The sequence below is a fragment of the Buceros rhinoceros genome, unplaced genomic scaffold (assembly GCF_000710305.1).
Source record: "Buceros rhinoceros silvestris isolate BGI_N320 unplaced genomic scaffold, ASM71030v1 scaffold10380, whole genome shotgun sequence".
NCBI lineage: Eukaryota > Metazoa > Chordata > Aves > Bucerotiformes > Bucerotidae > Buceros > Buceros rhinoceros.
Window position 1 is genome coordinate 39213 of NW_010390179.1, and position 12344 is coordinate 51556.

Genomic DNA, 12344 nt, shown 5'->3' on the forward strand with positions numbered 1-12344 from the left:
GTATCACCGCATCATCCAGATGAGCGCACATCAGCAGGGGAAAACCAAATCTTTTCACGAGGTACGAGTTTGTGAGCAGGTTTTCTTGCCTCCCCGGGTATCTCTGTGGTGCGTTCAATTCCGCTGCAGTACGTGTGCCCAAAGAACTGTTGTGCAACAGATATATGTAAAAAGTGATTTCAGGTAGTTCTGGGATTTATTGAGCTCTTGGGGCTGACTGCAGACCTGCAGCGGGCAGATGTGGTGGTGTGCTGTGTTGGAGGGCAACCTCTTTTGTAAGTGTTGCTGCAGCTTGGTTTTCCTTTGTGCCTTTAGGGTATATTTCCTTTGGTATTGTTTCTTTGGTGTTTTTTAATATATATATATAGCTAGTTAATATTAAGTTAACACATGATTCTTGAAGTTAGAGCCATATCCTTGCGTTCTTTGGTATTTTATCTGAACTATGCCAAAGCTAGAATTCATTTAAATATAAATAAATGAGACTTTCATGCTAATCAGTCAAATCAGAAACTGATAGCTCTTTTCATTGCCTTGTGTCTACTGGAAGTCCCTTGGCAGAGTTTTTAGGGTGGAATCAGGCTGCTTGCTTCTTTAGGACCACCATGACTTTCTACCCTCAGTCCGGATGTAGGACTGTCGTCATCAGGGTGAAAGCACGAGAAGCCTTCACACAAAACTGGCTTACAAGGTCTTGTTATCCTCGACAAGGACGCTGCAAGCAAATACTGCTGTGCATCTTGTTCGTCTTCAGAGACTCCCGACCTGTTCTTCAGCTGGTGTGTTTGGGCACTGCATGTCCATGCAGACCCTTACATTTACAAGTCGATATTCCCACAAAATCGACAATAACAAAGCGAAGCGTGGGGGGAATTAAGATCTGGCATCTCAATCTCCCACACCGAGCTGTTCTCATTTTTCTCTTATGCTTGTTCAGAGCTGCACATTGTTGCTGGTGTTTGATCCTCAACTCAAGGGCGTCTGCTCGCTCGCTGTCCTCGGGTGGAGGACAGTTTATGGTTGCCAACTGCCCTACTGCGTGGTCTTTGCAGTCGCCTGTGCTTGCTCTAGCTTCTATCTGGATTCCAAACAAGAAGACTTGAAGCTGGGTAGTCTTTAAAAATAAACTGCACATTTTAGGCATAAGATTTTGGATGTTCTAATTTTCTGGATGTTGCTTCTTTTCCCTTGCCATCCCTCCTTCCTCCCTGCCCCAATGACAACAACCCAAAAAACGTATTGCAGCTTGGGAAGTTAGTGTCCCTACTTGCAGAACTGCAGAAGAACAGCTGTCTAGGTCTTTGTCGTAAGAGATGTGCAGAACAAGCCTTTGGACATCCCTGTGCGTGTCTGTGTGTGTGTGCACGCACACCTGCAGCACCCATGTGCTGTACTGCGGGGCGGGCTCTGGGAGGCTGCACACACAACTGTGTGGTCCGTAGGAAGGCAGGAGATGGGGAAGGTCACCTGTGCCAGGAGGGAGTTCCGTGTCACGGGTGGATCTGGTGTGCCGTCCGAAGCGTGCGCCTTAGGCAGCGCCTGGACGCTGTCGGTAGGAGCGGGGCGCGGCGTTCAGCAGAGCACGCTCCCCGCTGCAGGGGAGGGCAGGGGCAACCTTTGTGCCCCATCTCTTGCAGCCCTTGCCTCTTTCACGGACAGAGCACTGAAAGGTGGTTTCACAGGCAGGAGTAAAGCATACAGGCACGCAAAGGATGTTGTCAGAATTCAGTCATTGGTGACTAACCTCGTTTGATGCTTTGAATATTGACGCTTTGCTATCCAGAATGTAAATAAAATGCATTAAATTGCAGACTTCATTTACCAATAAAGCATCTGAAGAGTTTCTCTGTACACAGTTTTCTTCATTATATTGCTACATTAGTATTTATATCACTTAATTTTCATGTAATTAAACTGCTTAGCATAGCAAGTACATAAATAAATCACTTGGTAAGTTGCAGTCTCTGAGTCAAAACAAAATCATGGAATGGCAGAAGCATAAACATTTTCTGGTTGTATTAAAATCAATATCTCATTTCACTAGTGAATAAGTGGAAAAGAATCTGTTGAAATCACTTTTATTATTGCTTTTTGATTTTTCAGCTGAGAATAGTAAAATATTTATTATCTTGTTATCATAAGTGGTAGGAGAAAGTGTATTAGGTTAATTTGTGGTGGTTCTTTCAAAACAAAATTATTTTTCAGTATCAGGAAAGAGCACTAGGATAGTTTGCTCGTAATTTTGTTATAACTGATGAAATTGCGTAAGGTTTATTTGTAATTTGTGTGGTTTGATTTCTTGTCTTTTTTTTCCTCCCCCTTCAGTTGTGAGCCCCGTGTTTCCATTAACTCTTTTTGCAGTGATGCTTCTTTCTGTATGAAGCTTTGGTTTTGGGCTACTCTCGATAGGAGGTTTTTAAATCCCGCCTCCTCAAGGTCAGACCAGGGTGCAAAGTTAAACGGGCCGCCGCGTGCCAGTCTTGCGTGTTAGAGATAACGGGGCAAGGCTGTGATGTTAAGTAGGTCTTTTCTAGCCATTGAACACAGCATATTTCTGTGAAAAGGTTTTGTTCTGCTAAAATGAAGGTTTTTCTACCGGGAAATGAGAACTCCTTTTGTGCAGTGCCGTGGACACCGCCACAGCAATATCGTGGCCTTAGAAGTTTTCAGGAGATACTGCGACTCATTTCCTCCTGTTTCCACTATCATTTGCCACGTGCGGGTGTGGTAGTGCACCACGTTCCTCCAAACTATGAAATTATGAATGAGGGGATGGCTTCTCATAGCTTCTTCAACATATTTGTTCTCCTGGCGTTTTGTGATATATGGTGATACAGCCCGAAGCTGCAGAGCAGTATTTTTGACGCTTTGCTGCTGCCTTAAAGACACAGATGCCCGTATCCCACTTAACTAATGCTTCCAGAGTTTGTTTCTGAGCACTTAAAATTTTGCTTTCAGTTTAAATCCTCTTATCTTACTAGAGTTTAAAAGAAAAACAACCCCAAACAAATCCACACGTACCCCGCCTTCCCAATCCGAATTTGCTAGTTATGTGCTTTCTAATGCCTACTCATAGCAGAGTTAAAAGAACACTAGAAAACTGTAAAAGAAAAGCCAGGATTGCAAATATAAATCTATAATGCAGCTTTGCATTACAGCTTTACACAGCAATCCTTCCGGAGGACAGGGAGGAAAGCTGGCTGTGTGGCGTGGTGTACCATACTTACGTTTCAAAGGCCAAATGTACGTTAACCCGTGACCTACCCATCTGTATTCCAACATCTCAGTGGGCTTAAAAGTAAGAGACAACACAACTACGAGAGTGTTCTTAAAAAAAAAACAAACCCAAAACTGAACACTCAAGTGAACATCTTCTGTGTAACACGACTTTTTTAAAGACTTTTATAAATTCTATTGACATAATTCTTATTCTAACAAAATAGCATTGTGAATAAAAATTGTTCTGTCTCTGTAGAGACTTTTTAGTTTGGATCAAGGGATTTGCTTGCATAGCTCTTGTCTTTATGCAACAATAGCGAATTTAATAGGTAGCAAAGGAGAAAGATGTATGGTATCAGATCTGTGGGCTATGTATTCTGGTGTTCTGTCGCTGGAGAAAATTTGCTATAGCAGAAGGTTGCACTTCGCTGTCTTCTGATGCAAGTTTCTTCTAGCTCTACACAGCCGCCGGCTGTTTTATTGTGTGTTGATGAGAACCTGTAAATCTAGAGACATTATGGATATTTTTTCTGTTGATCCATTCTTAAATACTCTTTAATTTTTTACCTCAACAGTGTCCCATGATTCAAAGTTTAATTTTATTGTGGCTTGAAAACCCCCAAACTTTATATTGCCATCAGTCTTTAATCTCAAAGGGGGTGGGGGAATTCCTTGGTCTTCTGTAATGAAGCAGGGCATTAGAAACACCTGGCTGCTTCTCTTCCCTTATTTTGTATATAATTTGAGTAATGTTACTGATCATTCAATCTTCCCTGAAGCATTATAGTTCTAACCAGGGTTTCTTCTTGTACCGAAGTCTCTTCAAGTCTTTAATTTATATTGTCCTTCTCTGCGTCTTTTCTATTTGCTGTATCCTTTTTCAGATGGGGGTGACCAAAACTGAACACAGAATTCAAAAGTGAACACACACTATTCAAGGTGAGGGAATATCACTAGTTTTATATAAGGCATAGTAATTTTCAATATGTCTTTGTCCTTTAAATACTGATATCCTGATTATTTTTGCTCCCAATTGTAAGATATTTTTCTCAAGTAATCTGTAAAGTTTTCTAGATTTTTTTCATTGGAAAGTTGCTTAATTTGTGACCTATTAATTCTTATGGGTAATTAATGACTGACTAATGTATGTTAATTTTCACTGTGGTTTACTATACACTATATATGCTCTACAGCTTGTCATTGCGTTGATCTAATTGCATGTTTGAAATTCCTTCTGAAGCTCATCACAAATGCACTAGAGAACCAACTGGTCTTCATCCACAGATCTGGTCATTATGTGGTTCGTACCTATTAATTCTTATGGGTAATTAATGACTGACTAATGTATGTTAATTTTCACTGTGGTTTACTATACACTATATATGCTCTACAGCTTGTCATTGCGTTGATCTAATTGCATGTTTGAAATTCCTTCTGAAGCTCATCACAAATGCACTAGAGAACCAACTGGTCTTCATCCACAGATCTGGTCATTATGTGGTTCGTCCCCATTGCATCCTTCAGCTTATTGAAGGATACCGGCCTGTGGGATTTTTTTCTGAGTGCTGCCAGCTTGATTTCGGTCCCTCTAGCCTAGAGTCTTTCCTGTGTTCTTGCAGATCTCTTAGAAAGGTTTGCAGTCCTCCACACGCGCAATGAAGACCGGTAGTCGGAAAAAATGACTTGTGGTGAGATTACTTGTTAGAATGTCCATTACCATCTCTCATTAACTTCTTCACTGCATCTGATCTGTCTCTTAGACCTCCACCCTTTAGAAAGAAGAAATACATATCTCACAACCCATATCTAGTTATTTATTTCATAAAGGATATGCTTGTGTTATGCTAGTAATGGTAGTCATGAATAAAAAAGAGAAACATCCTCCCCTTTTGATGGCTTCTTTGCGTAAGTATTTGTTGCAGTGATGACAGTGGGCTGCATCCTGAGCGGATGAAGTATTAGGCATTGTCGCAAGCAACGGTAGTAACTAGGAGCAGTTGATTTGGAGGGGAATCACGTGGAAGTGTTGAAAGGAGTGGGAGACATGAGGAGAGGAAGGCTATTTATATACTCGTTTCTCATCTGGGGAGTGGTAACCTGATGGTCAGTAAACAGAGCCATGGCGTGTAGGAGGCAGTAGATACCTTGACCCTTTCATACTGCCAGAAGAGAAATAGGAATAAAAATTGCTCGGTGTTTAATCTCACTTCCTTGATATGTGAGGGGGTCCATTACGATTGTTACAGGACCTTCAGTGGGAACGTATTTGAGAAATTACTTGTGCATTCAGCAGTTCTTCATTAAGTTACCAGTTCCAGGAACTTGCTGGGTTTTCTGGTTTATGCTGTTTTTCAGTTGTTATTATGTACAATAGCTGTTGGGTTTTAGCTTTTTCATTTAACTTTGGTTCTAAATTGGATTTCTGACCAAAGACTTCTAGATAGTGATCGATTGAAATGGCTTGACATCTTACAGTTTTTCTCATGACTTTTTTTTTCTAATATGGCTAATTCTTGCTCTTTATTCCTTGCTCCCCCACTGTAAAGCTTGGAAGAATTTTTCTGCTACTATGCCAAGGTTTTGATTTTTATGTAGTTTTTGCTTGTTCGTTTAGGTTTTTAACCATTCCTTGAGGAATTATTTCACTTTTCTAAATTTTTAAGAAAATTCTGGTGTTCTCCTTGTTGATGTCTCGGTATGGGAAAACAGATACTATTTACTGAGTTGAGGACTGCAGTAGCTTCCGGTGTACTGAGTGTCTTGTCTTCTGCAGTAGATACCAAGCTACTCTTGAGTCTTTTGTGTAATCTGATGTTGAGGTGACTGTTGGTACATCTGGAGTTCCTACCACTGAATGTCTATGGTTGTAGTTACAAAAGGGAATACCTTCCTTTTAAACTGTTTGAAAAAATATTTCTTGCATGAAAAAAGAGCTGAGTGTAGTCTTGAAAAAAAAAAACAAGTGGAATAATGACTCTCTCCTCTTCAACCCTTTCCTTCCCAATTGGTTTGAAAAAAGTTTTCTTGCATGAAAAAGAGCTGAGGTGTAGTCTTGAAAAAAAAAACAAGTGGAATAATGACTCTCTCCTCTTCAACCCTTTCCTTCCCAATTGTCCATACAGATTTTAACTGGAAGTTTAAGGGGGGGTGAAAAAAGGTGCTTTCAAGCATACCCTTAACAAACTGTTTTCCTGTATCAAAAATATTTGAGCTGGTTAAACCCAGCCTAAACATAACCAAACTCAGTGCAAGTTCTCTTGTAACTTTGTAGTTGCTCCATTTTAAGAACCGTTGTGAGGCCATGGCAGGAGACCTTGTACCTGAAAAACAGCGCATTTGACATTTCTGTGGAGCAGCAGCTCTCCATCTTCCTCCCTTCAATCTAGCTTGAAAACCTCTTTAGTTTGCCGTACTCTAGTGAGCTGTTTGGGAGCAGGTTTATTTCCTCTTCCTTCCCAGATGGCAGGCCAGGTGTTGGGAAGTGAGGAGCAGTCTTGCCTCCCCTTGAATACATCCCTTTTTGTTAGACTTGTTAGCACTTCTGTTAGTATTGCAGAACTACTTGGTACCCATGGAAAACTGCAGGTTATGTATTGTGAAATGCAGTAAACGTTCTTTATTTTGGTCATCATATCTACCCTTATCCTTCTCTTATTTGCAGTCCTATCCCTCAGAGACGAGAAACAGACTGCCCGCCCGTGGCTATTTTGACATGGTGCACATACTAACTGTTGAGTAAATGTAAGAGGTTTTAAAGAGCTTATTTTGGCAGAAGCATTTGTTGAAGGCCCTATATCCATAGGCTGTGTGTGTATTCATTACCTATTCAGGGCTGTAACATAATACCGCAAAAGGAAGCGTATTTTAACAGAGATCTGTGACAACCTGCACGCGGGCTGGCACCCAGCCAGCCGCTGAAGGCTTATGGCTATTTCTAGTCTTGCAGCATCAAGATATATTACATTTATTTCTTGGATTACAAAACTAGCTAAAACTTGCTGTGTAGTGTCATGATCCCACATTACAAAAATACATTACTTTGATCCCTAGAATTTTATTGTAATCAAATCTTTGAAGGCAGTGGAAAACTGAGCCTCTCCAGTTTCGCTGCCAGTGTGACAAGATTTATCCTTCATATAATCACATCTGAAACAGTTTGTGACAAGATGGGAAGAACTGAGTACTGGAATGAATGGAAAGTGCATAAATATTTAATAGAATATCCTGTTCTGTAGACTTCCTTATCTGTGGGAAGTCTTGGATTTTCTCCATAGCAGAAGCCAGGTGGTTTCACTGGTCAGGGATGGGGCAAAGCATTGGGAGTCCTTCCCCAGTGGTGAACGTGCATCCTTGGAGCTTGGAGTATGTCTACGTAAGTTTCTGTCTACTGCTTGTGAAAAGGGATGGAGATGCTACAGCTTTTGGTTTACTACATACTGCAAAATAGGTTCTCTGTCCCACTGTGGCGTGAAAATAGGAATTTGTTCCCAATCTCCTACATTTTGGTCAATTAACGTTTTGATAAAGGTAAATGTCAGAGGAGAAGATAAATGAGGTATGTGGGAATTTGCTGTGGTCAGAGGTTCTGTTTTGTGTGTGGGATGTCATAACGATACACCAGCGTGTGCTGCAGCCTCAGGGGTTTGAAGCTTTACACAGGTGAAGGATGGCTGTTTCCTCACCGAGGCGTTACCTGGTCAGTCGATTGTTCTGCCCAGCTGCAGTGGGAATTGCCCGCTCAGTTTTAACCACTTTCCTACAGTTCTGAGACATGTTAAGCTAACAACAGATTGTTTTAAAAGTAAAGCACTTTATGGTGTGATGCTTTAAATAATACTTTGTCTCCAGCCCTCTTTCTGTATTAGCATGAGGATACGTTTGAAATCTTTGTCCTTTGGTTAACAGCTTGAATGAACTGGGAGGGAACAAAGACAATTAAAGTGGGTATCTGTGAAATACGTCAGTTTTGTTCCGCATGGACAGAATTGTTAAAAGCCCCTTTAGCAGCTATGTCAATACTAATTCTTCTGGTTCTGGAGTACAGAAATGAATTCAAATGCTGTTGGTTAAGTAATTCACGTTTGTTTTAGGTGAAAAATAAGACCTGGTCTCTTTAGCAAGTGCAGTGATTTCATGTAGGTGATTTAAAAACTGATCACACCAAACTGATTGGAGTGCATTAAGGCATTTACAGTTATGTAATTAAATTGATATTTTAAACAGCTGTAAGGGTACTGTTCGGTTGGGAAGCGTGCAAGTGTATTTCCAGATAACTTTTTGGTTGGGGTTTTTTTGGTTTTTTTTGTTGTGGGGTGTTGTGGTTTTATTTGGGGTTTGTTTTGTTGGTTTTTTTTTTTTTAGATAATTGGCTGTATTGTGTCTAGAATGTAGTTACAGGCATATGTCACTGAGTGGAACAATCATTCGGGACATACTCACGAAAGGCAAAAACGTTGAATCAGTGACATTCTGTTTTTCAGGAATAAAAATCGTTTTGATGCATGTAGCAACCTAATACTTGTAGGAAAAAAACATCTCAGAGCTGCAAAATTTTATCACTGATTATTTGGATAAAGAAGAATGCACTTTCTGATGTTATGATTTTATTGAAGCAGCAGCTTGTGTTTTCAAATAACAGATTTTGGGGATTCTTCTGTCATGTTGGATTGTTGATTGACCTTTTTTCCCCAAGGAAAAAATTCAGTAACCGTGTTTGATTTGCAGAGCACCAGAGATCATACTGGGATTGCCGTTTTGTGAAGCCATAGACATGTGGTCGTTAGGGTGTGTGATTGCAGAGCTGTTTCTTGGATGGCCACTGTACCCAGGAGCACTGGAATATGACCAGGTAGTAGAATAAATTTCACAAGCATATGCACACTTTCTGCAACTTAAGAATTTCAGATCATTAAATTCAGGATTTCAGATGTTAATAACATCCCCTGCTAAGCAGTATTTCTTCAGATCTGTTCAATGTTTTTAATAGAAACTTATTGATTGTCCTAGACACACAAATCCTGTTTCTAGACCAAACTGTATATTGTGCTGTTGTTTTGAATTAAAGTTCAATTTGTAGGGTTTTTTTCCTACCTTGCAAAATAAATGATAGTATTGGAGCTGCTTTTTCTGATGGAAGCCAAAGTTTATAGCTGTTACCATTGCACTGTCACCTCTTTCACTTGCCACGAACAGGACTGGCTCTGGAGTCATGTCTGGTTAGGTGTCAGGATTAGTTGCCTTCTGAATACCTCCTGATGCTTTCTCCAAATCCAGCACAGCTCAAAGATTTAAGAGCCTTCACAAGGAGCGAGGATCAACTGTCACAATAAAGCTGTATATATGCAGAGGTGAAGTTTGAAGCTGAAGCTGTGCCTTTGCTCTGTTGGAGTTTTGAGCTGCTGACACCAGTGGCATTAGTGAACTGAAGTGAAAAAAAAAAAAAAAGTTGTTCCGAGTGAATGATGTAGAACATTTTCTATTTAAAACACTGAGGAGGGAGAAGTCTTTAATTTTCTGGCACAATGTGGAAATTTGGAAGGAATGTAATCATAAGATTAACATGCCCATAAGGTTTTCCGTTTGCTTTACAAGTGAATACAGAACTTAAAAGACATTTAGTTAAAGTCAGACGTATCATTCAGCTTTGCTGGAAGCATCAGTTAATAACTCGTCTAGCAACTTGTTTGATCCTTCCTGTCGGAGGAGTTGCAGTGGAAGAGGAGCTGTGACCTCCTCTGCAGTGGCCGGAATTACCTTTCTTTAGTCAGCCCAGTCATCGTGCTCGAGCAGGTCTGCGCAGCTTGCTGGGGAGAGACGCAGTTCAGGGTTTTCCTCGGTGTGCGTGAGCACAGCAGCCGAAGGAGATGGCTCCCGAGGAAACGCCTTTCCTCCTGCTACATGGTGCGTGTCACCGAGCAAACGAACAGGCAAGGGCTTTGTGCTGCGTTTCCCCCTGTCCCCTGGCACGTGGCAGCCGGCAGGCTCCCAGTTCCTGTGTTCACTGGTGGTTATACCCAGTAACAGCTGTACTTCTCGGGGGAAAATAGCTGTGGTTCCTGAGCTTGAATACTCGCTGCAAACAGGCACAGGTGCTGAACTGCTAGATTTTTGAATAAATGCATCGTCTTTTTCCCCTCTAATTTGCAAGACTTTATGATATGCTTAGTAAACAAGTAAGTGATCTAGAAAGAGTTCTGGTCGGAGTGGGATTCTCTTTACTCCCTGATGCAGGGAATTATGGAGCCTGCCAAATACTGAAAGCGGGGAGCATTGTGTTTAGTTCTTCCCCGCTTTGGTCTGTCACTTATTTTTCAGCAAAGCTCATGTGTACCTTTCCTCTCTACTGCCCATCAGTTTTCATCTTTTCCAGTGCTCCTAGCTCTCAAGTCCTCGGTCTTCCTTTGAATTCATGTTCGCATCTCCCAGTTCCTGGTTCGGTGTATTTCACCGCTCTCCAGTGAAAATCCTATGGATTTTTTCCTTTCTTCCATTCTCTCTTATTCCCGGCTGCTCCACGTTTTCCAGGACTGGCCACTCCAGCAGCACCTCTGTGGAGGCGTGTGGCATGGGACCCTGCTCAACACCCCTCAGCCCTCACTCCTCTTGGACACTCAGCCCTGGCTGCTGGAATCTGTACTCCTTCCATCCTGATCTGCCACAAGCTCAGTTTTCGATTTTTGCCCATTATTATTCCAGCTTATCTTTATTGAAGGTGTTTTTTTAATTTTTAAAGTAGTATTGCTTCTGGGATAGCTCCCCCCTTGTACAGTGAGTTAACTACCGTTGCACGCACTGTAGTTAAGACACGTCATTGCGTACTGTTTCAACAGATTTCTGCTGAAGCCTTGAAAAATGCGCAGTAAATCATCTTTTAAAATAAATGCATGCTGATCATTTCAGTGGAAAAGAGCACCTGACTGTTCCAGGTGTAGCGCTAGTCCATTCCCATCGCATTCCGTAGCAGATTTCCTCAGACAGGGACAGGGTCTTTGGCTGCCTGGAGGCCCTACACGTGCTCCCTTTCCAAGCAGAATGTTTCCTTGCAATGCAGGTGTGTCCGATGCGTCAAAGACTGATACACTGGAGGCAGCAAACAGGAAGGATTTTTATCAAGTTGTATACCTGGAGTATGCAAAAAAAAAAAATCAAACTTCTATACGCAAGCAAAGCACTCTTAATTTTCCTGTTTAGAATGAAAATAATACATTTAGGATTTGAAAGGGTTGAGGACGTAATGACAGCCGCTCTCCCCAGCTCCTCATTTCTGTGACTCAATTTTGAAAGCTTGCTTTTATAGGTCACTTCAGAGGCTTGTTTGTCTGGCTTTCTCCTAGAGACAGAGAGCAGCACCAAGGCTCAGTGTTAGGTTTCTCGCCTAGGTAAGATGTAGTTGTCAAACTACAGTGCTCTGAGGATGATTAATTTTCCATATTTTAAATGAAATGACAAGTTTTTAGCTGTGTGAATCAGATTTTCGAAACCAGAGGTTAATTATTTCCCGTGGTGGTTGTTGTTTTCTTCCTCAGATTCGTTACATTTCACAAACTCAAGGTTTGCCAGGAGAGCAGTTGTTAAGCATGGGAACGAAAACTGCAAGATTTTTCTGTAGAGAAACGGATGCGCCATATTCTAGTTGGAGATTAAAGGTAAGCAGTGACACAAAGTAGAGGACAGCTTATTACTTTGTGACACCGAGAGCAGAGAGGCCAAGATTCACTACAGTACTGTTAGCTCCCTTCCGCATCTCCTGGGGTTTTTCTCAGTCCCCGTGCTGTATCCCTGCCATTTCTCCGGTCCCCCCAAACCGGTGCGCTGGCCGCAGGCAGGTCTGCTGCAGCCGCCAGGCTGGGCGGCAGCCTGGGCACGGCTGCCAGGCGGAGAATTCCAGTTAATAAGCCTCGTATCTCCAGAGGCACTAAATGAGGTGGTTTTCTGTTTCTGGGATTTTCTTTATTTTGTCTCCTTCTTGCTCAGTTACTAGCTTTCACTTGACTTTAAAGAATTTGTCTCAGAGCCCCAAGCTGCTCTGTCAAAATTTCTGCAAAACCGTCTTCGGGATCAGAAGTTCCTAGCAGAAAAAGGAGATTAAGAAACAACATGACCGTGTTACAGTCATTTCCTTCAGA

At 41.6% G+C, this 12344-nt stretch overlaps 1 protein-coding gene across 1 annotated transcript in view; it reads left to right on the plus strand.

Annotated features, from left to right (window-relative positions):
• HIPK3 (homeodomain interacting protein kinase 3) overlaps nt 1-12344 on the plus strand; it is a 55251-nt gene that overhangs the window by 25992 nt on the left and 16915 nt on the right. Inside the window, exons 2-3 of the mRNA XM_010136798.1 lie at nt 8944-9067; nt 11745-11864. Of these exons, the coding sequence (XP_010135100.1) occupies nt 8944-9067; nt 11745-11864 (244 nt within the window). The remainder of the gene's footprint in view (nt 1-8943; nt 9068-11744; nt 11865-12344) is intronic.